We start from the raw sequence: 27929 nt of genomic DNA on the forward strand, positions 1-27929 counted from the left end.
CAGTCCATTAAACACATTTAACTGTATTTAAGTGAAAAAAGTTTGTAGAACATTTCTTAAAACATGCCACAGACTGCAAGATATTTCAATGAAGACCAGTTAAACATATCTTTAATGCAAAGGCTGCATATTTTAGTGTCATGATCCTATATGTGAATCACTTCAGACAATTTTGTTTTCTTTTGTGCAACTGACTGAGCAGCTTTTCAAGCAGCTTGGCTAATGGCCAATCAGATTGTGTGTACGTATTGTAAGTGCTCATTGCTTCACCAAGTATTACCTTAAAATCTAACTGCAGTCATTTAAGATGGCAAATTAAATGTGACTGTTTTATCAAGCCCGTAAGGGAACGGGTGAAAAAGAAGGAGTATATATTATTCAGAATCCCTTACAGGATTAGTTTCCTTTTTCATATTTCCTGTCTGCAGTCTTGGCCACACACCTTCTCAGTGGCAAACCACAAATAACCTGATTCCTAAGCTAGAAACAAGCGGAACTGGTACAATAACACAAAAGCGTCTTTGTTGAAGATTTAGAGAGATTTATTTAGCTTACTTTGGCCTGTTCCAGGAATCCGTGTGTGTTTGCATTTGTGAACTTTGTGACTTTGTTTTCTTGTTTCAGAAGACTTTTGCTGTGCCTGAACAAGCTCACACCTCCGCCAAGTTTCAGGCCTGCCAGTTATTTGTTCTGACTTTCATGCATGTGTGAATATGTCAGAGGCGGTCTGTTTGTTTCTGCGCTGCTTTAGCCCTCATCCATTATACTACTCCTAATACACGGTTTCACTGGTGTGCTAAAGTGAATTTTGTTTATGATATCTCCAGAACTGTAGAAACTGCTTTCATGTATGCTGACGCAAGTTATCGTTTGTATGCCGTCAGAGCACACTCATGCCTAAACAGAGCTGCAATCAGTGAGCTTGCAGGCGCTGAAGGATGCCTTTAAGATGGATAGATTATACTGCTTGGAAATGTTTTAAAATAACTCGAGAAGAAGGGGAATAAAGGACTTATGGTCATTTATTTCTTTTAGTTTTCAAGGCTTGACTGGAGTTGTTGTTAATGCTGTATATGTGCATGTAGGGCAGTTTCATATTAGTTCTCTAGAGGTAATTTTTAACCAGCTTAAATGCAAAATGCGACTGGCTGATCAAATGACCCTGAGCTGGACAGTTTCACCTTGGTGCAAGAGCAGAAAGCCTTTGTGAAACTTGCGCTCCGCGTGTTGCTTGTGTGAGAGTGATTAGCAGTTACTGGAGCAACAGGAGCAGTGAGCCACAAACTTTCTCGAGGTGAACTTGTCCTCTCCGGGGGGCTTCGCATCACGACACTGATGGATTACACGACTTTCGCTGTAACTGTTCGCTCAACTATCAGTCAACCGTCCATGTAGAATGCGTCTTTAGAGACGAGACTCTGAGAGCACAAATAGAGGCTGAATTTGTAAACAAAAAAAAAAGAAAAAGAAAAAGAAAAAAAAAACTAAAAATAAGATGGGGAACTCAGGGAGCGTATGGTGGACTGTGGTGGAGTGCGCTTGCAGGATCCTTGGTGTTTCTACAGCAACAGGTAAGACTTGTGGGCCTTATTGAAAAGTGTTGCAAAAAAGAAATGTCTAAAGAGGGATTCAGTTAAAATGTAAGGGATTTATTTACCAATTCAAGGTATCCCTGTGAACTTTTGGGGGATCAAGGCAGCAAGAAAAGGGTATTAAAATTCAGAACGTGCAGTACACCAGGGCTTTTGTTTTAACTGCTGCTAACACCAAAAAGATATCATAAACTTAACAGTGCTTTACAAAACTATTTATACAAATAGATTTTTTCTTTCTACTTTTGAAACATTACAGTCATAGTACTTAATGTATTTTACTTGGATTTTATGTTTTGAACAAAAATTAGTGCCTAATTATGAAGAGGACAGAGAAGAATAATAGATTGCTTTAAAAACACTGAAAAAACTTCTAAAAACTGTGCCATGCATTTGTATGTAGGTCACCCTTTCAGTAAATAGAGTCCACCTGCGTCTAATTTAATCCCAATATAAATGCAGTTTTTTTCTGTGTAGATCTGAGAGGTTTGCTGGAGAACGTTGGCACTCAAACCACCTCACTGAAGACTAAAGAGCACAGAAGACCAATACAGTTGTGAAGAAGTCAAATTCAAAGTTTGGTTGTGAAACAATATTTTTAAAGAGCAATGTTTAAACTATAATCTAAAAAGTGAAACATTATTACACAACTGTCCACCTGTTGAAAAAATGGTTGTTCCACCTCAGTTAATAGGTCAGACAAGGACAGCATTATTTGGAGAAGAAGCCAGGAGTTTCACAGTAAAGCATCTAAAAGATGAAAGACGACCACAAGGTGCTCTGGTCAGACAGGATGTTTCTGTTTAAAGGCAAAACGCTAAATGTCGAGGAACGCCAACTCTGCATATCTCTTCTGACCGCATCTCGTGGTGATGGAACCACACTGTGTTGTTATGATGCTTTTTTAAGCAATAAAAGGAACACAAGTGAGGGTAGATTATTGGAAGATCAAGTGGAGTATATGCAGGGCAATCCTGACAGAAAACTCACCAGAGGCAACTATCATTATCCAAGGCGCTAAGCTCCTCCCAACTAACTTCCTGCTCTGAGAGGTTAACACCTGACCAGATCTCCATCCAGCAGGTGCTGAGATTCCTAAATCTGATGAGTATTTACCTGTTCTGGATTTGTAGAAAATCTGATTCATCGAGAAGACTTCTTCAACTTTCTAACGTTTATAAATCACATTAAATTCTTTAATACGTTGACGTTTGTGGCTGCAATGCAAGGACAATGTGAAAAGTTCAAGGTGTAAGCATATTTTTGCAAGACATTGTACTTCAACAAAGGTCAACTGTATTCCTGACCCCAAAGGACACCACTCTGTTGATATATAGCACACATAAAAGCACACTTGATGGCAAGCTATCATTGTTCCTCCTCCTGTGGTTTCCTCAGACACCCGATTACCCGCAGCACATTGAACCTACGTGGAAGGAGCAGCTCTCAGGTTCCTCCTTGACAAACATGGAACCCCTATTCTTAAATTCAGACAGCTGCAGACAATGAACATTAACTGGGAGACATGTGCCTCACATCATACCTGCTATAAGTCTCATATCCAGCTGGGTTATAGGGCTTAACTGAACAAGTTGTTGTACATTTACGCCCACAACAGGGTTGTGTGCATTGTTTTTTTTTGTTTTTTTTTTTTTGTTTTATGTGTAAAAACACATGTATGTATGCTTATGGTGCGTGTGCCTCTGTCTGAGCGGCTGCCTGTTCACGCGTCTCCATGTCTGAGTCACCCCTTTGGCCTCTGTGTGTGTGTTCGCTGCAGACATTAATGCAGGGAGCGCATGTATGTTAATATCCAGCTGAGCTATATGCAGCGTTAATTCCCCTCTCACTCTCCAAACTACCAGAACATGTTTAAGTCACATTCCCACAGCTTCCCTCCCGCAAAGATTGCATCTGTGGATGTTGGAGTACACCAGCCAAAGAAATTGCTTCCATGTGTTTAGCAGCGATCGTTGCGTTGCGGAGCTTATCTCACAGGGAAAATACAGGTTATTATACAAAGAGGGCTTCACAGTCATTTCAAAGATGTTTTAGTCAGTAATCAAATTTGCGGGATGTCCATTTAGAGTTGTGTGTGAAGTGGCCTGTAGAAAATTCACGAGTAGCATTTTTTCTTTATTATAAAAAAGCAGCTAAAAAAAGCTAGAGGTCCTGATTTTTAAAGGCAACAAAAAGTAACATGTAGTATTTCAGTTCTTTTTTAATTAGTGTTAGGTCTGGAACAAAATCTTAGTTGCCATTGGACATGGTCAGTGTTCAGAAACAACCCCTTTGGCAAGTATCACAGCTTGTAAACGCTCCTTTAAACCAGGAAGGAATTTATCACCTATTCTCTGGGCTTTCTTTTCCTGCTTTTTAGAAGGTTTATACTCCAACTTTAATTCAAGGCTATCTTTGTCTTTCTTGCTTATATTTTCAATAGAAATAAGACATGCACTGCATAAATAGATGATTTAAGTAGACTCAGTTTCACTCTGGGTTTTGATCAGTTAGGATTACAAGTGAACCCTTATCTGCATTTTTTTAAAATATTTTTTAAAACAGTTTGCAAAGTCAGTCTGTATACACTCTTACAGAAATTTAGGCGGTTTTTATGTTGTTTTTGAACGAGCTGGTGCTTGGTGTTACTTACATATTTTCTTCTTCTTCTACTTCAAAATTAATTATACAGAAGTTTTGATTCATAAAACTTTCTAGAGCTCTTACATGAGTTCACCTCTTTGGCAATTCAAGAGCAATGTTCTTCTTCATTTATCTTTTCTTCCAAAGTTCATTTTGAAATGTGTGATTTCAGATAGCATTGCTGCAACTTATTTGCAAGAGTGTCGAAATGGATGGTATTGTTAGCATTGCTGAGGAACTAACATCTCTTGATGTTTACAAATCAAGATTTTCTGAATCAGTGTGATTACAGACCACCGAATTTTCCAAGACTTTTTTCTGATCATGATTGTGTACAAGCTGGTTTGAATTTCAGACATCTGGATGTTGTTATGAGAGCACAAATCTAATTTAATGCACAGACTTTTGGCATGGTGCAGCATTCCTTTTCTAGAAAATTGGGCAAACTGGCTTTGTGACGCTGGACTTGTCGTTGACTCATTGTGAAGTAATTTGTTGACACCAGTGCTTGATGGTAATTCCAAGCATGAGCAAGCTATTATCAACGTTTTGTGACAATGAGAGAATAAATGTTAATAATTACAAAAATTACTGGTACTTAACTTAATGGATGATTTTAAGTTGGCTCTGTTTGAGGGGGTTGAAATTAAAAAGTAGGCTTTAAGGCAAAGTTTAGGTTAGTTTTTATGTTATGCTACTTGTACACAAAGTAAAAAGAAAAACAAAAGAGCCTCAAGAAAGACTGCAAGAAACACAGAAAAGCAGTGTGGGAAATATATGTAATAAAGCCCCAAAACAGAGAACAACATCCGCTTATGAAAATATTAAACATATTTATCTTAGTTTGAGGTGTTTATCGGAGTCCAGCAGAACCTCCGGCAAATAATGATCTTACTCTGACATCTGGTGGACAGAATCTGCTCATTACTCCGACAGTAAGCAACTCATTTAATCTTTTATTGTTCAGTGTTGTGCGCTGTGGGAGTGGAGACAGTCCAACAGGGAGAATTCAACAGCCTTGGCATCTACCTGATGTAAGTTCTTACATTTTTAAGCTGCTTCATGCTGGATCATTTCTACAAAACCTTATTGTGTTCTACTTTTGTACCACTTCTTTGCAATATATGGCACATCGAACAATAAAAGTGGTCTGTGGGCTTTTAAAAAAGTTACTTTTGGTTATTTGTCTTATAATGATAACACATGCAGGCTTGCAAAAGAGATGGGGAGGAGTTAAAAGGCTAAGCGGAGGTGCAGAGTGCAGAAGGGGATCCGTCTTCCTCCTCCTCCTCCTAATATTATTCTGTACCAAAGCCAAACTCCCACAAAACTGGAGGAAAACGTCTCTCCTGAGACAGAGACAGTTTATTTTGTTTTTACACAACATAAGCTATCTCCACACAAAATATAATTTAAAAGTGTCTGCAAGAATGCAAAACCAAGCTATTTATATACAGTTTGTAGCACATAAAAATTGTTGCATCACTGACATGTTGACATGCTTATCCCTTTCTGCAGAACATCCTCTGTCGGCATCATGATGTTTGAGTTGGCATATTTTCTGGATTCCCTACTGTCCATGTGTATGCCGTAAGTACACAGCTGCCCTAAAAATATTTGTTTGGAACTTTTGAGTAAGGAACATACATAACGATAGAGTAATGTCCAGTTAAATTTGTCCCATAAGTCGGGTTTTGGATAGGTGACAGTCTAGTAGCAAACTGGAAAACCTTTTGAATTCACTAACTTGTCATCTTGTTTTTTGTTTTTTGTTTTTTACATCACTTTGGTTCCCTTCTACATTAAAGTGTTTTAGAAATGAATGTGTGAATGAATGAGTAATATTGACAGTAACAGCTAATAACACCATATCTGCCTCCATTTAGAGAACTGAAACACTAAACAACCATGTTCCCTGCTCTTGGCCATTTTGGTTCTAATTTAGTGACATAAAAACCACCAGAAGCGCAAATATGTAGTTCACACTGGTTAACTTGAATGTGTTTTACATGCAAAGCAGCCATTTTCAATTAAACTCTTGGTTACTTTGAGACCCCAACTGGAGGGTGGTGGTTTGTTTGTTTAAACAGCTTTGAACATTGAAATTGTGAATTTTAAGGACAAAGTGAATGCACCATAAACCACACAGTAACAAAATCTAATATAAACCTTCTAGCACTTAAAGTGACCACAGTTTTACTATGTGTTTTTATATTGCTCACTTTTGATTGAGGGTTTTTAAAATTTTTGTCCCCAACTAAATGCCTCAATTCTATTGTTTTGAGTTCACCTCTAACAGTTCTTTTTATGATCCGTCTTACAAATTATCATTTATCTCCCCCCAAAAGGACCAGTTTCACATTCTCAGTTTAACCACGACCGTTGTTGCTGTGGATTTAGACCATCTTCTTGCAAGACAAGGCTGGTCAGTGTTGGAATGCATTAGCATTTCCCATGCAGCTGCAAATTACTCATATCTAACTGGATGTGGCAAATATAGCAACGTTAACAAGTGCAGAAGCAACAGTGGAAATTTATACAAATGCCTGCTGATTTAACATAACATTTTCTCAAACTGCTTGTGTCATTTAAGGTTATATTCTTTTTAGTTTGAGAAAATTTGCTACTAGGATTCGTCTCAAGAAGAAATAAGAATGTCACACTGATTCTCCAAGTAGGTGCTGTTTACTCTCACTGCATGTAAGATACTGTCTTCTAAACCGCTTCGCACAATCTCAGCTGAAAGCATCCAAGCATCCCTGGAGCACACATGCTAGTTTATTACCTAACTTGAATGTCCATAATAGGGCAGACTTGTCTTTCTTTACATGTTCTAATTGGCTCAGATTTTTAAGAAAAAATGCAGTGTGTAAAACTCCTTGTAGACTGTACTTTCCAGCTGCTGTTCTTATGATTTCCCTTTTATTAATCTGCAGCTGTCCTCCAAACTGGCAAGTGTTTGTCTTGTGGGGGAAGATGGCTCGTGTTGGAGGCTTTCATAAATTCCTCTACTACTCCATCATGTCAGTGGTCTGCTTCTTGCACCCTGTGTTGGTTTGGCACGCAGTCATCCCAGGTAAAAATTACCATGAGCAGCTGTAAATACTTTTGCACTAAAACCTGACGGCTCTGTATTTAAGTAAGTGTGGTATGCCTGAATCTGATGCAGTAAGATACATATGCACACTTTTAAAAGAGTTATTTATTTTCACCATGAAAACAAAAGTGCCTTGCAAATGTTCCCAACACTCCTTGAACTTTTTCACATTTTGTTACAACCACAAGCAACAGTATCTTCTCTTGATAGTTTAGACAAATTAAGGTATAAATGTGAAAGGAAATTTAAAAAACATGATATTTTTTATATTTTTTTATTCAAATCTCAATAAGGTGTTGCATTCATTTGCATTTAGCCCCATTGCTGACCTTTTAGGAAAAGTTACATTCCAACAGATCTAAGTACAGGAATTGTTACCTATCGTTCTCAATTGTACAAAGTGAATTAAGTTGAGCCATTATGTCACATGAACACGGTTCTAACTAATTTCACAGTGAATGTTTAATTTTTTTGTCTTGCTGGAATCTGAAGCTCCTTCCCAGTCTCAGATGTCTTTCAGCTTCTAACAGGTTTTTTTTTTGAGGATTGCTCTGTACTTTTGTTCCTTCCATCTAACCTTTTGAAAACTTGTCTTTTTTGTATTATTATGGAATTCTGAGCTTCATGTTGTACCAAAAAAATACATTAAGGTTTGTGGTTGTAATGTGACAAAATATGGAAAATGTTTAGGGGTGTGAATACTTTTGCAAGGCACTCAATATTCTGTTGGGAACCCATAAATAAAGGCGTGTAATTTTTGACTGCAGGATCAATGCTTTTGGTAACAGCCTTTTTCAACTTCATACTAAGCAAGAAAGCAAAGAGCAAGTCTCCCAAGAGTCCACCAGAGAGCAACAGTGACCAAAGCCTAACAACTGTCTGCGTAACAGAAAGATCTGGCTCCAACAGCGCGTCCTCGTTCTTCCAAGCAGTGACGGGAAGAAAGGGAGGGGAAATGGCCCTCACAGACCCAGATCACTGCTTCGAGCCACAGGAGAGAGGAGAGAGCGTCCAGGCCATGCTGGAGCAGGGACAAACAGTAGCACCTGCCCACACAGAAAGGAGGAGGAGGAGTTGGAAAGAGGTGATCTGGTTCAGAGAGAGGGAGGAGCCTGTGGAAAGGGAGATGGAGGAGATGAATGAGTCTGAACCAGACACCACCTCAGACACTGCGCCTATGATCACCGACTGAACAAGTGATACTCCTTTTTGCAAACTGCGAAGCATGCATGATGTATTCAGACTTGGTGCAAAAGTGGAAAATGGCCAAACGAGCATGGTGTTGTTCTTTCCTTTTGCTCTGATCATATGGCTAAAATACTGATTGTTGTCATTTGCAATAAATGTACAAATTTGCTTGTTTTTGCCCTTCAAAAATGTCTAAAATATAACTGCAAAAGCAATAAAAAAAACATAATAAAAGCCATTTGTTTCTCAACGAGCATGTGGTAGCTTCTAGTCTGATTGCCTGTTTTTGCTAAGCCAGCGTTGATTGAAGACCAGATGTTAAGATGGACGAATGCAGTTACTGAAGCATGCATTATTCATAAGCTCATAAATTAGATCAGCTGATTTCTTCATTCAGAGGAAAAAGGAAATATGCAGAAGTGTGTAAAAGAAGGAGCAGATGTGTGTTAGTCACATTCAAGCCTCCTCATTGTGTGTATGTCATGTGTTAGCGGTGACCATGGAGACGGAGCTCTGAGAGGGGAGCCCATGTTATTATGGTGATTAGAGAAATGTAAGATAGCCTGCACAACCACTACCACAGGCCTGTGTGTCACCACAATATGGATTAATAGTAACTCATGCTATTGTGGCTACTATCGTGGTCTAGGGATTGTAACGTAGCGTCATAAATCATAAAATTAGCATATTTGTGTGGGGCTGGATGATAAGAAAAAGATTTGTTTTCTTCTGGGTTTTTATCAGGGTATGAATGATGCACGTTCCCCTTTTGTTCAGGTTGTAAATCAATAGTGCTATTCTGCCAAAGAATGCACCCCAAACCTCTTGGTTCTTTGTTCACTCAGCTGCAGGTGTGAAACATGTACGGCTGAAAACAGCAATCTCTCAGCAGAGGGAATCAATAAGAACAGAGCACCTCATTCCATTCATCAAAAAAAAAAAGCTCTTCACAGACATATCAAGTGTCAAACACGTGAAAACACACAGAAATATCTCAAAGCTTAAACAAGTGAAACAAATCACATCCCCCTGCAGCTACTTCCCTCCGTTGCTTTGTTTGATTGCTTTGTGTCTTAACATGTGAATCGAGTCAGGCGAGATGAGACGTTCTGGTGTGTTATGGAAAAAGACAGAGAGTCTTTGTTTGGAGCATGCTGAATTCACTCACTGCCCCACATCCTGAGTTGTGTTATTACCCTCACAAAGATTTCTGGTAAATTAGCAGCAGAGTGACCCCATAATAATCAGGCTGCATATTTTCATAAGCACTCCACCATCTTTTCCCCATTTTTTATTTTATTTTTTTACAGAGCTGTTCTCTAAGAGGGAAGTTGGTCAGCTGTTGGGACAGCTCACTTCCTTTGTGCATGGTAAATCATAGCTCCCATTCAGACGCAGGGTTAGAGAGACTTCCTTCAGCTCTTGTTTCCACCCTGACATAGTTCCCGAGATGGCAGATCCAGACTCAAAAACAGGATGGGTGAAATAAATCTTCCCAGGCTGCAGGAACTTCAGCTCTGCTGAGTAGAGAGAGAATAATATGCACCAGCTCAGGTTGTGTGGGGGTTTTGTTTGTTTACTTATCAGTTCAATATGAGGATTTTTATAAATTATAACAAAAACCTGTGCACTGGGACAAGTGGAAAGCATATACCCTTAGAATATTCTATCTATAGAGTGTCATTGAGAAGTTAATTTATGTAAGTAATTCAATTTGAAAACTGAAACTCGTGCAGTACATTCATTATCTAAAGAGGAATGCTCTTAAAGGTATTAATTCTATTGTTTTGTTGGGTTTTTTTTTCCAGTTTTTTGACTAGTCTATTCATCAGCAGCTTGTCAGGAAGCAGGGCAGAGAGCGAAGAAGAGAACATGCAGCTGGGCCAGCCTGTTGAGACTGCAGCCTCTGCATATGGTGCACATGCTCCTCCACTGAGCCACCTGGTGCTCCTTAATTCTATTCATTTTCATGATTTTGGCGTGCTGCAAGGCTCTTCAAATTATCATTGACTGTGGAAACTTCATACTGAATCTTTAGCAACTTGGATTCTGAGAATCCTTCCTCAGGACCTTCAGACTCTGGGATCTTCTAAATAAAAATAAAAATAATAACTTTCTCATAAAAAAGGGATTTTGGACCTCTAAGCATAAGTTCTGTAATTTTTACTTCATAGACCATTGTCAGAAAATGTGACATACTATACATATGTGATGGCTCTTGATATACTAAGAAATCCACGTCACATGAAACTTCAAAACACTCTGTTTTCCTTCCACTTAACTTTCCCATAATATGCTCTGATACGCCACTTTGTATAGAGACAGTTTCTTTAGAGACTTATCTTCCTTGAGGAGGGTGTCACTGGCTAGACACCTTTTAAGTAAACAGTCTTCTCCATAACTGTGTGAACATAACATTTCTGCATCAAACCTTTTTGATCATATGCATTTTTCTAATTTATATTTTTAAAACATTCTATTTATTTTTTTAGTCTAAACTCTGTTCATCCAAATTATGTTTAATGAATCTATATAATATTTCACTTTTTGAAACGAATAACCTAATTAAGTTCTCAGGGATAATGTATTTTACTGAGACAACGATCAGATACTGACGATTTTTCGCTGCAGGGTTTTTAGAGAGTACCGTAAATAAGGTCCCGCCCATACTGAACGGCGATTGGCTGAGGAGTGGCGATGCCTGCTTCTATTGGCTTTGTCCCTCGTCCGTTTTGTATCCCCTCTCAGAATACCGCTCGGGCAAAAAGGCATAACACTAGAAAAGATAAGGAGAATACATTGCTGGCAGAGTCACTGAAGAAGACGAGGTCGCACTCTGTTATGGTAGGAGACATTATCATTAATTTTACTACAGGATGGCATTGTACAGCAAGATGAAGAGGCGGGGAAGTTTACTGAGGTTATAAAAAATAATATTACTTCGGAAGTTGGATTGCGGTAAATTTCCACATTTTGTGCTAAAAATATTAATACAGAAGGGAGTGGCTTTAATGTAACTTTAGTGAGCTCCTGCTCGCTTTGCTCTCATGTTAATTGTGGAGTGATAGCCGCAAGCCTATGAATGACCACACCAAGTAATCTGAAGGTGCATCTCCTCACCCACATTTGTTCTGATGTGGGTTTTTATGCTCAAATCGTTATTTTTGCACCATTTTTGGATGCAATCTGGAGCTCTTTTTTTGGACGTTTCTTGTCTTCGGGCGCTGCTGGCCACTGTAGGTGCGATAATTAGATGCGGATTTCGGGATGATCAAACCAATCACAGACTGCAATGAAGGTTCTTTGTCCACCGGGAGAGCTCACACACATTGGGACAGAGACGGCTCACAGAGAAGATCCTTTTTTGTAGAGCTGAACATTACTTTTATTACAGAAAGAACAATAAATTGTATTGGCAACACTACTAATTCAGATTATGTTACGTTTCAGTCATAAGCTTCGATGCATTTTATTGAGATTGAATGCTATAGAGTAACACAACAGATAACTGTGAGGTTGACTGAAAAACATACTTTTCAGAAAAACAAATTTGAAGTTACTATGTATTTGTATTCATCCCCCTTTTCCCTGATCCCCATAAATTTAAACTATACAACCAAACACTTGAAAGAAGAGCATCTGAGCAACTTTGAAGCTGTAGCCTACCACAAAGTCTCAATTTTGTGGACTTTAACTGGACTATCCTGACACATGCACAAGCTTTGATCTGAGTCCATAAAACAGTGATAGAAGTGCCACCAGTTGACTTTAGTGCCCATAGGAAATACTGACATCAACCATTAACTTTAATTTTGAACAAATTGCCAAACAGATGAGGTGTTCGAGTAACATTTACTTTTGAGTCAAATTGAAAGTAAGAAAAAGAGAAGTACAGATGAAAAAAAATTAGAGAACTTACATTTAGCTCTAAATGGACAGTAGATAACTAAGTACAAGAGGATGTGGCTGCTTATTTAGTTCAACAGTTAAAAGAGCATCTATCTATGATATCACATGTGAAAATCAGACAATGGATAATATTCACATGGAGAAAATAGAGAGAAAAAATAAACAGAAAGTACTTCAGGCTGCAATAAAACCAGAGCATGTAAAACCTTTCAGCTACAAAATACACCACAAAATAGTGCAAAGGACTACAAGAAATACATCTGCAAGTTTTGTGTTATATATGCACAAAAATTATTCAGATAAACAATACCAGCTGGACCAAATCTCTCTGTCCTGCTTAGAGAGGTCAAACCTCGACTTAAAAGGTAGAAATTCTCCACATCATGTTTGGGAGTCTTCTTTTAACACAGCTGGTTGTTATCTATAACTGTTTGACATGCAGAGACTTTGGATTAAGATTAATTTTATCAAACATGTTCTCTGGCCACTTCATGGAGTTGCTTAAGTTTGTTGCTGTCATTCAGAATCAAGACATGGGCGAAAAGGATAAAACCTACTCAATAAAATATCTGTAATAATGTAATGCTGGTCTTGTCAATATGAAAGGGGGAAAGTTTCTACAGGAAAGACAAACTGTGATGCCCTTTTTTGTGTGCTGCTTCACAGTTCACATCAACTTTTATTCCTGAATCAATGATTGTCCCAAACTGTCAAACTGGACACATTACACAGTTTGACAGTTCTCCTTCTGGAGCAGTGCCAGAAAAAAAGGCAACTAAATTGCAATAAAAGCTGCTTAATAAAGGCAAAAAACATGCATAGTTTTTCTTATGTTAAGGCACTGTCTTGTGTGGCATACCTTAAAAACCTGCAGATTAACATCACACTTGAAGCGAAATGTTTAGCTTCAAGTCGTATGAATACTTTTGTGAAGCACTACTATACATCAAGCTTAGTCCGTCTTCTGTGCAGACACGTGTGAAGGTTAAATAATTTATCATAATGGCGACAGACTGGAATCCTTTAAGTTATGGAAAATTGATGCATCTCTTAGTGTGTATAAATATGTATTAGAAACAGTCTGGACATCCTTTTATGGATATCCTCTCTCAGTTATCTGGCTGGTTGATAGTGGAAAGGAACAGCTGATGTGTCCTCTGTTTGGGATTTTTGCACAAAATGCCCATGGTGTATTTTGTTTTAGTAAAAAGTAAAACAGCAATGTGACAAGTAAGAATCTCTCCTTTTTTCATGCTCTCTATGTTTTAGGTGAGTTACCACCAGACTTTCCACACATGACTTCTCAAACCCAGACAGTATTATCTGTTTCCTGATTTTTGTGGCAGCTGCTCACTGCTAATGTAAGCAGTTTTTCTTCTGTTTTTTTTTTGTTTGTTTTTTTTCTCTCCCTTTACCAATCTGTGCTCTGGCTCATACGCTTGTCTCTAGAATCATCTCTGTCATTTATTTTGAAGGAGATTTTAATGGCCCACACTGGAACATGTAGAAATATTCAATATTAGCACTTTTACTAAAAAATAACTAGACACCATTAAATTAACAGAACTTCCTCTTACTTTTACTGTATTCTGATACCACACAGAAATTATATGAATTAGTCACAGAGGGTTAAATAAGTCACATTCTTCCATTCAACTGGCTTTGCCTTTTAAATCTTGAGATCAGACTGTCTGAAGCACTGCCTAGGCCCGAGTGGATCATGTGACCAAAGGGTGTAATTCTTGTTGTAAACACTAGGTGACACCATTGGATCATCAGCTTTGCAGTGTTAAATCTATCAGAAGTTTTTAACTCAACTACAAACGCTTATATGTGAGTCAGTGGTCCATGAAGTTATAGGTATGTAACTTGAATGCTACATGGAATATAGACATTGAACATATTTAAAAAAGAGTGTGTAAAATGCATATTATGACAAGAAATCAGTCAGTATTTCATAATCTTTCTTTCTGTTATGTGCACATCCTTGTCAGCAGAGTTAATATTAACTGATGGCCTATTAAAGATTTACCACTAACCATGGTAAAATCAGTGAAACTTTCAGAAAATGTGTTACTGTTACAAAACATACTAATAGCAATGGCTGCAGCTACGTTTCTAAACTTTTGAATGTTTCATTAAGAGCAGTTGAGGCCATAATCTGAAAATGAAAATATCATTTCACCAGGCTTGGCCAGGTGCCCCTCCTAGAACAAAGAATAAGTTCACGCGCTCTCTCTCTCTCTCTCTCTCTCTCTCTCTCTTTCTCTCTCTCACAGTGACGTTCACAAAGGTCTTTAGGTAGCAGGTGAAGAGCAACAAGTAATGTGCTCAGCTGCAGTTGCCTCTATGCACACTTGCTGCAATTAGAAAGAATGAATAAAGTGTGTGTTGAAACTTGTTTAAAGTTTGTTGCACAATACTAAAACAAGTTAGGAAAAGACTTGAGGAGCATTGCCTGATCAGATGAAGACAAAGCTGAACTCTTTTAGTGCCATCGCAACAACCATTTTTGGAGGAAGAATGGTGACACGCATCACTCCATCAAAACAAAACAAGCCAAAGTGAAGTGGGAACATCATTGTGTGGACTGTCATACAGCATACTGACTGACTTCAAATCAATAACAGAAGGATTTATGAAGAAATGTGTTAGGACACTCTTGATTGGGCTGGGCAATCTTAGGAAAACATGTTGAAGACAGGGGTGTTATGTATTTTCTAGGCACATCATATAATATATCACAATCAAGTCACCTGTAGTTGTTATAAAATATGTTGTGTATATATCAAAGATAACTTAAAAGTAATTTGGCTCCTCAATTAAACACCTTGAAATTGGGTCTCTGTCTCTTTAAGAAGCTCCTACTCTTTCTGATACTCCGCCTTCATCAATAGATGCATTGGCTGAGAAGTAGTTCGTATGATGAGCTCAGCAGACACGTTGTTCCACCAGGTGTTTGCTCATGTCTGCTGCTGCTAGTCTGGAGGAGTTGTGAAGGTGAGATGTTGCTCTATGAGGGGATTCTGAGCTGGAGACTGCAGCTCCACTGAGGAACTTTTAGGAAATATGTGTCACTTTGTGAGAGCAAACATCTTGGCACCTCCGAGTGGCTGCCATGGGTGATTCAAGTATCACTCAGCACTCCTGGTATGTTTTCGATTAGGGAATAACATTGTAAGATGAAATGGCAAGTTTAGTTAATACCCCATTTTAACAGTGACATTGCACAGGCACAGACAGCCTGACTTCATGGTATTTATGTAATTAGCTTCCATTTATTGCTCTCCATGCAGTTCTTTACAATGTAAATATTGCGTATAGTGATGATACAATAACAATAAACTTTGATACATTGTGCATTACAGTATGCACATATACATGCACATCTATGTTTTGTTCTGGCTGCTGTTTCTTATTGTTGCCGCCCTGCAGCAGAGGGTTTTCTATCAACCGTTCCTGCATGTGGGAGCAAGTTTCTCAGTTAGAAAATTTATCTTTGTCAATATTTTTTGAAAAGCTGATTGGTTGCATGTTCTCTCCTGTTTTGAACAGCGTGTATATTCTGGAAATGATCCTGAAGACCTTTTCAGCACCACACCCTGTCTCTTTGCCGCAGCTCATCTATAGGACACTTCTTTTGCTCTGAAAGGCTCACGTTGGTGGTGAGAGGGTTTGTCTAATGATTGTGTGTTATTAAAGGTTGATCGCAGGCCAAGTGGCAAATACACTTATGCTCAGCTTTACGATTTTGTGGGATTACATGTTCGCAATAGTCTGTGCAGGTTGTTCTCTTTCAAATGCGGATTATGAGATACGCAACATTTTAAAGTTCAAATACAATTTTGCGTGATTTCATTTCTTTATTGAGTTAGACATAGAAATAGAATGCTTTTATTTTAAGATTATTTATTGCCTTGTGGAGGTGATGGCGGTGAGGGTAAGAGAGAATGGGGGTTGGGCTGGACAGTGATGCTGTGGCTTATGGGAAGAAAGTGTCCCAGACTCTGTTTGTCCTGGTTCTAATGGGCCGTTAGCGCCTGCCAGGAGGCAGCCGGTCTAACAGGTGGTAGGCGGGGTGAGTCAATTGTTCTTCTCGCTTCTCCTGCAGTATCTCTATTAATGTTTGATAGGGTGAGTGGCTTCTGATGATTGTTCAAACAATGTGGAATGTGTTTTCAAAAGCAGCCTTGTATGAAGAAAAGGAAATTAGAAATCATAGTACCAAAAATATTTGCAGACAAAATCTTTTTCTTATAGTAGATTGTTAAGTAATTTTAATCAGAAATGCAAGTGAGTCAGTGAGAAGGTCCATCTGAAATGAGACTGGGCAAAAAAAATCAATGTTGTCACTTAATCAAATTTGCTGTTTGTAAAGAATTAGTATGAAAAAGTCAACAGTACCATTATAAACAGGAAGGGAGTTTTGCTTTTCATTAGATAAAGAAGATGCTGCCCAAGAATGAAGCGTCTGTCCCAAAATCAACAAGATGGATGGAAAGTTGGATTTGCTCTCTATACAAGCCAAATGTTGGGGGAAAGTTTTTACCATCAGTTAAGACAGCGATTGAGCTGCTTTGTCCACAAAAATGAGAATTTTTTTTGGAGGAGTCAAAGTAAAGCTTTCAATCCTAGGAACAGTGTACCAGCTGTCAAACATGTTCTTAATGATCCCAAACACTCATCAAAACCGTTTTGGAGTAAATAAAGCAGGATAATATCAAGTCTCTGGAATGGCACTAACCTTTAGCTGGCAGCAACCTTAAAGCATCCTTAAAAGCTTGGTGCAGGCCAGGAAACCAATTAATTAAAATCACTCTGCATGTGACCAAAGTTTCTGCCAGAAGTTTGCCAGAATATTGCTTGTGGCTACAAAAACCACACTGATCCTTTGTGACTTGCTATGGAACATTTAGCCAAAATTAGTATTTTTAGATTTTATCCTGTATATTTGTAACTTTCTACCATTAATTTGCAATTTTTGCGGGTTAACGTTTAATCAGACCACCTCACTCCATAATATTTGACTTTCACTCAGTGCTCTCACTGTGGTGATAACGGAGCAGTTACGGAAAATCCGTCCTGCATTCCCTTACCTTTTAACAATGCCTGTACTGTGGTAAAATTTACTTTCACTTTCCATATCACACCCATGTTCTGTGAGCCGTTTGGTGGGAAAGTGATCACATGATGATTTCGCAAGAGTTTATATGAAAGCCGTTTGGATTTCTTCTTATTTTCCAGGACTGGAGCGGAGCAGGTTGGAGCGTGCATCTGATATTAAATGGTGGGCTGAAGGATAACTGTGTTATTTACACAGGCCCTTTCTTGCGGCACTTACTGGGTGTAGCTTATGAAATACTTTTACAAGACCTCTCAGGCAGCATGTGTATGAGTTAACATAACATCCAGTGGCTCCTTCAAACAGGAATGTCTATTGTGCACAACCAGTAATAAAAGTATAAAACATTATTGCTGTACCCTGATCTGTGCTGTAAAACTCTTGCTTTACATCTTTAGATGAATCTGACAGTGCTGCTTTACTCAAATTCTACTGTGAATTGACTTAATGTAGTTATAGCTTAAATACACATTATTGTACAGCTATTTTAAGAAAGATTAGTTTGTTTTTCTTGCAGCTGCTGACTCACATCCTGGAGATTTTTTTTTAACTAAAGCAGAGGCTAGGGTCTCGCTGACCCCTCTCGTCCTGTTAAGGAAGGACTTATCCTCCCCTTCCTTTAACTATGATCTACTATCAAAGCTTGAGCCTAAAAAAAAATCACACGATAACAGATCTGTTCTTTTATATTTATTTATAAAACAACTTTAAAAAGTTTATATATATATTTATATAAAAATAAATACATGGAAGACTTTTCCCAGCTGATTGTAGCTACACATAAACAGTCCCTTGACCATTTTTCAATGCTTCAAAGTGAAACCTGTCACTTTGTTTGTAGAAATAAAATCAGTCTCTTTGGGGGGGCAAAGCCCCCTGCTGCCAACTAATAGAGATTTTCAGCTTAGATAAAACCTAAAGGGAGCACGATGATGAGCTTTACTATAACAGATTTTTAAAAAAGTGTTTAAAACAGGCACTGTTGTACTGCAGTCACAAAAAAACAGCCCGCAATGCAGCAACCATCGGTCTGTACACTCTTCGCTCCACACTGTAGCTTTACACTGTTTGGGAACCTGCTGAACTATTTGGATTGTGAGGATGATGCTCTTCTGGTTTGGTCCCTTGCCTTCTGCTGGGGCCTCGGTTGGCGCCCGCCTCGCCGTCTCCTCCTTCGCAGGCACACCTTCATGTCGCTGCCCAACTTCTGAGTTCTGAGAAGGAAATAAAAAGCACTTAGAAGTAATATCACACATTTGAATGAGAAGACAAACACTTAAACATGATCTGCAGAAAAGATCAACAAAGTGCTAAACCGGGCGCTCTGTATTTACAAAAACCAGCTTGGCGACAGTCAAATACAGGTGGTAGTGATTTATGTGAAACAGGATCCCACCTTGTTCCAGATTAGTTTCAATTCACCTCTAAGCTGAAGCATTATATGGTTCACTTACTGCATTTAAAAGCTGTCTTTCATTCTTAATAAACCCTTAAAGATGCAATATTTTCAACTATTACTGCCAGGGACTCTCTGGAAATAAGTGTTTTTTTTTTAAGATTCTCACCTTTCCCAGCATCGAATCAGCTGTTTCCCCATTGGTGCTTCGGGATTTATGCAAACATTTGAGTTGTTACTCTTCAGCGTCACTCTGAAAAGCACATAGAAAAATAAAACACATTTAGTACAACTTTCAATATATTTTTAAGGTTGGCTGGTGTATGGCTGCCTGCAGCGTCTGGAACTCACATGACTGTAATGTTGCTGCAGGTGGCACTTGCAGGGTAAATCTTAAGGTCTGTTAGTTGCCCCCTGACCCTCTTTGTAGTCTCTGGACACAAACATCTTCCGGGGACGTATGTTCCTTCTGTCTCTCGCACTGCACAGACACAAAAACAAGATTAAAGGTTAATCCGCTAAGGCACAGCGAGAGTGAGAGTCCTTGTTCACCCAGCTTTCTTTTTCTTTTTGCAGGAGAAAGCTATAATGCACTTTGGTTTTATTAAGAACTGTTTTATAAACATGTTCTTACCTGTAGTGAGTAGACAGCAGAGGCTGAGGAGAGCGAGCTGACAGACAGCCTGAAGATTAAGCGCCATGCTGGAGACGAGACGAACGTTTGCGCTGAGCTCCGTTTTGGAGCTTTATACCAGCATGCTCCTCCCCCCGACCACTCCACTCAGGAGATGGGTTTTCCAAACTAGGAAATTCCCTCGCTTTGCTCCTAAAACTAGGATACATGGATAAAGCACAGATTTCCTCAGGATGTGTCATGTGATTTTTTTAATAAATCAGTAATTAACTGACTGTCCTTATTTTCTACTGTGCAACAGAAAGAAAATTAAACTCAAGTTCTCTGAGATTTTATTTATTTATTTATTTATTTGTTTTTGTTAAAGTTACAGAGAACTAAAGTCTACTTTACATTTCATTATTATTTTGGCAGCAGAGGCAGATTTTTGTCCCTGAATGAGACAAAGACATTCCTCCTCAGCCTCTCTGTAACCCCAGCAGCACAAGGTAATACTTTTTTTTTTCCCTCTGTTGGCTCCGTGTCAACAGCCCCATGTGATTTCTCCTAATTCAGTGTCCCTACATGAAACCCTAAAGCAATAGCTTCCAAAGGTTTTGTTTATAAGGAAAGGTTCGACTAAAATCATTAAAAAAAACTACTATTAAGCATCCTTTAACTTGTTACTGTTTTGTTAATTTGTGTGGGGTGATTTTTTATTTTATTTTATTGATTTTATTTTTTTGTGATAGACCAACACAAAGTGCTGCATTAATGTGAAGTGGAAAGGGGATATGTTATGGTTTAGTTTTCTTTTTCAAATGAATAAAAATAAAACAGTGTTGCCTTGCATATATATTCATCATCCTGAGTCTATAGAAATACTTTTTGTTGCTTTTACAGCTGCAGGTGTTTTGGGGATCTGCTTTGTACATACAGGGTTGGAAATGTTTGCTCATTCATTGCAATTACAGAAACGAGAAGAAAGGCTGTTTGTGAACAGAAATCTTGGCAAGTTGCCAACTGGAAATAGGTCTGGACTTTGACTTGGCCATTCTGACTCATGCAAATCCTTTGATCTAAATCAATCAATATCAAGGTGTCTGGATGCAAATCCACCCCAAACTTTTACTTTTTTTTCTTTTTAAAGAATGTAATAACACATCATTTTCATTCCTATTCATAAGTGCTGGTTTGCTTTGGTTCATAATATAAACTCCCAGAGACAAATATAAATATTTAAGATTGTAATGTGATAAAGTATAAAAAGGTGTAGTAGGTGTAAAGACATTTATTAGTAACTATATTGATTTTCTTTGCTGCCATTATAAAAGACCTGCATAAGACGACATTGTGCCTTTCTCTCTTCAAATCTTTATTTTTAAATTGCTATTTGGGATTATGAGCAGAGACTACATAAACTGTTTTGTCTCGTTTTCTCCAGTGAGAATGTGTGAACGTCAGACCTTTGTAAAGCTCAGCGAAGAGAAGCTCATACCAAAGTAAGTGCTTAGTGAACACAGACAATAAACCAAAGTCGGTGTGTTGATTAGACGTGATACGTTTCATTTATCGCCAGCAATACCTGCATTGTGGGTGAATTGTTAGCACTAATCCAGCCTTTGTGTTCATATTCAGGTCTGACATCCTGTCACTGCTGAGAACCTACAACTGCTATCATGAGGGGAAAAACTTTCAGCTGCGGACTCGCGAGGTAAGAATCGGGATGCCGAGTTGCTGCTGGAAATGCAGGGAAGAAAGGAGTAGCTAATGCAAACTGCTGTGCCTTACTGTGAAATGCCTCACACATGTTGAAGCATAGCAATTTGATTGTCTGACAGATAGGAAAACCAAAGAAGCATCACACTGTGACTGTGGCTGTGAATGTTGAAACAAAGCCCTTCAAGATTCCTGACTTGTTTTCCAACATGGCAAGTTGGTAAGAAACCAAAAAAAAAAGCCCCTGTGTCCCTCAAAATTAAGACAGAATGAGAAGGGCAGGCTCCTCTTTCAGTAGAAAACTCATAGAGAAATAATTTCCACAGTAAGCTCTTTTTGTGTAAAGCAGTTGGGTCATTTATTTGATAATTATCCTGAGGGTTTTGTGGTTTGGAGTTCCCCTTTGTGTTCACCAGCAGGTTTTCCAGCGACAGCATGCATATTTTTCAGTGTCTGTACATTACAAGGGCAGGGCAGAGTGGTCAAGATGTGTCCCTCATTTTTATTCCCAAGTCAGACCCACAACCTTACAGAAAAATAAACAGAAAAAGTAGCATTGTCACTTTCTGGGGAAATCCCACACAGCTGCACACGATGGGCAGAGGAAACCGCTGCTGCCAAAATATTTCTGTGATATCAGCCACAAAGGAAACAACAGTTTAGCCACCTTCAAAAACTCTAATAGCATGTAGGATAAAACGTTACCAAATTTTTCCTCATTTCAAGTGAACAGAAAATGATCCGGCACAGGATGACTCAGCCCTGTAAGCCCTGCTTTGATGTCGGAAAGCAGCACTGTGTCATCTTTCAGCTATGCAGATGAAAAAAAAAAAATGAAAGGAAAAGTGTGTTTATGTAACTTAACCCAACTGTACTGTAAGACTAATGGATACTTTCGGTTCTAAAGCTTAGGTTCTTCAGTGATTTAGCCGTGAACTACTTTTATTGTATAAAGTATTCACACAAGACATACTGGGGCAGATGATGAGACAGCATTTTCTTTTCATGAAAAACAGTTTTTACATTCAGAAAGATAACATTATGTTTGCTCAGACAGCAAAAAAGTAGACAATTATGCATTATATATAGACATAATACTTATGTAAATAGATAAATACAGATGCTACTTGAGCCCTAAAGACGGCTGTGTTTGTTCTGTTGTGGGTTTATGTAAGAGCCCAGAATACAGAGTGTTTCAGTGACTTTAATGTGTGTTAAGTAGCAGGTTAATAAGTAGGTAATATCAATATTTTGTGCTGGTAGGCTTAACCAATGAGCATTCAGAATTCCTCTTAATAATACGGTGTGACTTTAAGCTAATAATCCTAACGAGAGCAGGACAATAACTTACTTGACAAAATTTTCCCCTTCAGCAGGATTTTCTCTCCACTGCATCTGCCAGGTTTTTATGTAAAAAAATAAAATAAAAAATGCACCCCTAAAGCACTCCTGGCTGGGAGGTTGTACTTTCCAGACAAGAGGTGGGAAATCTTTTAGTTAGAGTAATGGTTTTTTTTGTTTGTTTGTTTTTTACATAGGTTTTGCTTATATTTGGAATTTTTAAGCATTTATCTTCAGTTGTGCAAAAAAATTAAAACTGGTCAGAAATATGGATCATTTACAGAGTTTAAAGTTGAAAACAATGGATTATGATGCTGCATATTGTGTGTATGGCAGAGTTAAAAACTGTTTATACCAAATATCATCTCAATACGATTTCTGCCAAGCCCCATGCAATCACAATTACAATACATTACAGTTAAAGTCAATTGATCATATATTGCAAATTTAGTCTTCTACCTAAACACCTTATCACTACTCTTAGGAAAAATCATTATTAGTGTAAGTCATTGAGTGTCAGCAGAAGGTCAATCAGTTGCAGCTTTATGGCTGAAAAACAAAACTTTTTATAGTCATTATAGTCCAGAAAAAAGATGGATAGAGAAGAAACATCTCAGAATCAGTAGATCTGAGTTAGATATATGACTGAAAAGAGACGGTTAAGGGTTCAAGGTAAAAAGAAAAAGTTGTATGGGATAAAGTTTGGACTGGACAAGCACTGTTAGCTTGGGAATTATTTAAATAACTCATCTTAATATGATCCATACATTAACTCTTTTTGTATCACAGTTCCAGTATTTATTTTAGTCATACAATCTTACTTTTTTCAGTATTTTTTGTTTTAAACAGAATATATTGGTCACAAGTTTAACTGAGGGTAATCTGTAAATATGCATGGCTCAAGTAATCAGTCATTAGATTCCTGAACTTGCATCTCTTTGTCATGACTGTACAGACTTGTCCACTCTGATTATACAGATTATGTCTATTTAGCTCTTTCAGACGGTGTTGACCTACTTGGCATGTACAGTCCTGCTAGTAATGACAAGACAAAGAAAATAATTTCTTGTCTTTGGGGTCCAGAGATGCACGTGTTTGTTTGTTTTCAGGCAAGTCAACAGTCTGCAAAATCGTTTTAAGCCATCCTAATTTCTGTTGACTTTGCTTCCAAAAAGCCAAATCTTCTTATAATTTTAAGAGTTCTTACTGACTTACTGAAGTTTTTCTAAGATTTTCTCCAACTGTCCCTCCAGTTTTTGTGCAGTATCCAATCATAGCATGGCATACTGTGCACAGAGTGCATAAAAAGTTGAAGAACTCCTAGAACTCATGTTTTTGAAAAATACAAAATAAAAAATTCTTATTTATGTGGTAAAATACTAGTACATGTTGTATGTATTCTTTCTTTTCTAACTAAACTTAAATACAGAAATCTGAACAATTTGTGGCAACTGAGTGCCTAAAGCTTCAATGAAGAATAGGTTCTCTGCTAAATTGTCTGTTGTATGTCAACACAGATGTATCCTTTGGGTTTAAGAGGCTTTTTCCTGCCTGAATGAGTCATAAGTAAGCTATAGAGACTGGAATGAAAATGAGTGGAAAAAGCAATTAAAGCCTAAAGTAAAACTTCCTCAGAAATCTTCTAAAACAGGTTTGCTCCTTGGGCAAACACTGAAGAAAGGAGGGACAGCTCAAGCATTTTGAAACACGCTGAACCTAGTGTCCCTTTTAGGTTAGTAGATTTACTCTCTATGAGAAAAACGTTAATGCAAAATTCCAGTGTGGCAAAAATGCTGGAATTACAAAACTGTAAACATCTAATCCATATTGCATTGGATTATAATTTTGATATGATTTATATAAACACAAGAACAATTTTGTTATTGTTTGTTCAGAAAGTAGTGCTGACTATTTCGTACTCACAAAGAAAGCATTCAAGCTACTGTATGTGTTGTTTCTTCGTGTTATTTGATCAGAATTTACCAACTTTTAATTTTTAATTAACGTGTGCAGCTCCTTCTAATTTGGTAATATTGAAGAGGGAGAAAGCACAGTTAACATTTTTTTAAATTATTTTAACAAAGGTCTTTATCTTTTCGTAAAAAAGCTCAAAGTAAAATTTGATGCTTGACTGCTTGTAGAATAGCACAGCAATGTAGGTTTATTTTAAAGAATTAGAGTATCATCAAGTAGCTTAACTTATCTCAGTAGTTTAATTTAAATAAATAGATTTCTTACACATGGAGTGATATTTGTGAAGTATTTATTTCTCTTAATTTTAATGATTGTGACCAATGCCTATTTAAAATATGAAAAAAGTTTCTCGAAAAATGTGACTTAAGACCAACAAAAATCATATTAATACATAACTGTTGGCATTCTAAAAAGTATTTCCATGTACTCTAACATATATGGTATTTGTTTGGGACTACTTTTGCATAAACTTCTGCATCAGTCCAGCATGGCATGGAGGTGATCTCTGTGGGGCTCTGTGAGGTGCTAAGGAAGTCCAACCTGCTTTTTTCTATGAATTTTCTAATAATTGTATGGTAGATGACTGCACTAACTTTGGACTTAGTAAATGGCAGGTTACCATGCCATGTTGATGATGACTTGTCTCTTCACTCTTCCTTCAGATTCTGGGAAATTACTTTCCCAAATGAAATACACAGTTTACAGAAGACATTGGGGTCTGCAGCTGTTCCTACGGCTCAATCTGACTTTTTCTGTCCACTCAACTTTCCATTAATGTGCTTAAACACAACATGCTGCTAAAGAAGCTGGTTGTTCACATTGATACATTGTTGCGACTCCGCAACATAACATGTAAATAACTAAAAATATTTTTTTTATATGCAAATCTTCACATTTTGGAGTTTTATGAGCTGTAGAGTATAATCAGAAAACAAAAATTCATTTGAAATACTAAAATAAAATAAAACTTATTGGGTTCTGTTGTATGGTTTGATTTAAAATAAAGAAAGAAATAAAGAAAGAAAATTACATGTGTGATCCCTAAAATACTTTGCTGATGTCTAGACTAGATAATTAGACCAGTTTATGTGGGGCATCTCAGCTGCAGACCCAGCAGAAGCAGGGCTACTGGGGACTTAGTCACTGGATATTTTGTGGTTATAAAGGTCAAACCGTTGCTCAGCAGTAGCATTCTTTGGTTATGCATGTATGCTGCCCAAAAGCCAAAGTTTGGAAACTCATTTTGGAAATTTCTAGTAAACATATAGACCACATGAATGGGCTTAGATGTAGCAAACATGCAGCATCATTCCTCTTTGCCAAACAGAGCAGTCTGATGTAAACAGGTTGTGTGTGGAAATTAGAGGCAGGTTGACACAGGAAGATGTGTAGGTTACAGTCAAGATTAGATCATAATCAGGTCAGGTGATGTGCTTTAGTCATTGGGCATGTGAGTATGACTGACTTTACAGCTGTCTTGTAAAGCAAATGAACCAAATCTCTTTGAAAAGGGAGCGAGCTCGAACATGTACGACTTGTCAGTATTAATGGAGGTGTTTCTCAGTCCTGGAGACCCTGTTTGACCAGTTAGCCCACACAGTTTCACAGTCAGGATTTATGACACATTCAGTCTTTTGACAACAATTTATTTTTAATTTAATTTCACGCTGAATTACACTCTAAAAAGTGTATTTGGGCTGCAGTTCATCTTATGGACTTATTTACATTAATTTCACTTAATTCTTTTGCTTTTGCCCAACCCAATTTATTATGATCATCCAACTCAGTTCATTAAGTCCTTCCATCTCAATTTGCTAAGTTTTTTTATAACTTAATTCATAAGGGGGTTTGACATGACAAATTTAAGTCACTCTTACTCAAATCATTTATTTTGTTCTAATAAACATTTAAAATCTCTTTGACTTAATTCTATAGAAAGTCCACTCAAACACTGTAAAACGTGTTTGAGGTTTTTTTATAGTGTCCTCTAAATGCACTCTAGCTTAAAAGTTACAAATCTTTTCCTTAAATGACCTTTTTACTTTGACTTTACTTTAAATAAGTTTAGTACCATAATTTGTATCCCATGTCTGACACCATGACTCAAGCATACCAGGGACAGATTGACCGTGGCTCTGTGGGTGGAGTAGTCATCTTGTGATTGGAAGGTTGTTGGTTCAATTCCAGCTTCCTCCTGCCATGTGTTGATGGGCAAGGTGCTTTCCCCCAAATTGCCTACTGATCTGTATGTGACTGTAGTGTAGAGTGGTCAAAATGACTGGAGAAGTTCTATATAAGTTCAGTCCATTTACCATTTTTTAAAGTAAACTAAATGATTTGAGTAAGACTGACAAATCTGTTATCTTAAACATACTTAATAAATTTGTAAAACAAAATTAACAAATTGAGTTGGATGATTATAATATATTGAATTGGTTAAACTTAATAAATTAAGTTGGATAAACATAATTGAATTGCTTGTTACCCATAGAAGTAATTCAATTAAGTTGGTTCAACTATTTTCTTTTTAGAGTGCAGTACCAAAATTATTTGATTGTTGATGACGGATATGTAAAGTTAATGAAAGGAAAACTGATTCTTAATTGTAAGACAACGTTGTGCAGAATCTCTAAGACTGAAAGCTAATCACCTTAAATAATTGTAGCTGACATGAAGCAGTGTATCTTAAAGCTGTTTAAATAAATGTAGAATATGTGCTTCCTTCCTTTGTATCTTGTATTATACTGATATTTACAATCTCTTACTGAACGAAGATAATTCACCGTTTCACTGACTCACCGCTCAATAAAACACAGAACTGACTGTTTACCTTGGACTCTTTTACTGTAGTGACCCAAAACCTAATTATCATGTGCTCAACCATGAAGCGCCCCCTTGTGGCTATATGTAGTATATCTGGCTTTAAGTTTGAACTCCACCATTAGATGGCGGTAAAGTCATTGCTAAAAATGTAAAAAAATATATATACATATATACAAAAAAATATACAACTTAAAGCTGAAAACGTAATCATAACAATAATCGTGCACATGTAGGAGTAGAAGCAAATGTCGTTAAAAATACAAAAGACGTTTACATTTAGTTGAAGTCTAGAAATCTTTCATTTTAAAACATATCAGCATCAAATGGTTAATTTAAACTTAAGAATTTTGCATTTTAGGCACTGAAATGTAGACTTTAAATCGTAGTAGATTTTAGTGCAATTACTTGTTAAGAACCCCCAGAAGACATGTCTAGAAACTACTATGTCTGGAAAAATAAGATATAATTTACATAATATAATAATATACAAAAATAAAATTGGGTAGAAATTA

The 27929-nt window shown here is 37.5% G+C and overlaps 3 protein-coding genes across 5 annotated transcripts in view; 2 read left to right on the top strand and 1 right to left on the bottom strand.

Annotated features, from left to right (window-relative positions):
• The first annotated feature begins 1109 nt into the window (after positions 1–1109).
• Positions 1110–8824, top strand: tmem72 (transmembrane protein 72). The gene is made up of 5 exons (XM_007546078.2): positions 1110–1571; positions 5203–5269; positions 5754–5825; positions 7172–7311; positions 8100–8824. Exons 1-5 carry the CDS (start codon positions 1496–1498, stop codon positions 8522–8524), a joined length of 780 nt encoding a protein of 259 aa, XP_007546140.1. The 5' UTR covers positions 1110–1495; the 3' UTR covers positions 8525–8824.
• A 2432-nt stretch (positions 8825–11256) lies between these two features.
• rassf4a (Ras association domain family member 4a) overlaps positions 11257–27929 on the top strand; it is a 25449-nt gene continuing 8776 nt past the window's right edge. Inside the window, exons 1-4 of one of the 3 annotated variants that reach the window (XM_016668451.1) lie at positions 11266–11364; positions 19996–20069; positions 21005–21062; positions 21199–21274. In XM_016668451.1, coding sequence (XP_016523937.1) covers positions 21010–21062; positions 21199–21274 — 129 coding nt within the window. In that variant the 5' untranslated portion in view covers positions 11266–11364; positions 19996–20069; positions 21005–21009. Of the gene's footprint in view, positions 11365–19995; positions 20070–20094; positions 21063–21198; positions 21275–27929 lie in introns of those variants that run through there. The other 2 variants (XM_007546081.2, XM_007546080.2) reach the window with 2 other exon arrangements.
• Positions 18227–19830, bottom strand: LOC103134030 (C-X-C motif chemokine 10-like). The gene is made up of 4 exons (XM_007546083.2): positions 19582–19830; positions 19299–19428; positions 19117–19200; positions 18227–18765 (listed from the first exon to the last, which is right to left on the bottom strand). Exons 1-4 carry the CDS (start codon positions 19646–19648, stop codon positions 18636–18638), a joined length of 411 nt encoding a protein of 136 aa, XP_007546145.1. The 5' UTR covers positions 19649–19830; the 3' UTR covers positions 18227–18635.

The sequence above is a fragment of the Poecilia formosa genome, unplaced genomic scaffold (assembly GCF_000485575.1).
Source record: "Poecilia formosa unplaced genomic scaffold, Poecilia_formosa-5.1.2 Scaffold15, whole genome shotgun sequence".
NCBI lineage: Eukaryota > Metazoa > Chordata > Actinopteri > Cyprinodontiformes > Poeciliidae > Poecilia > Poecilia formosa.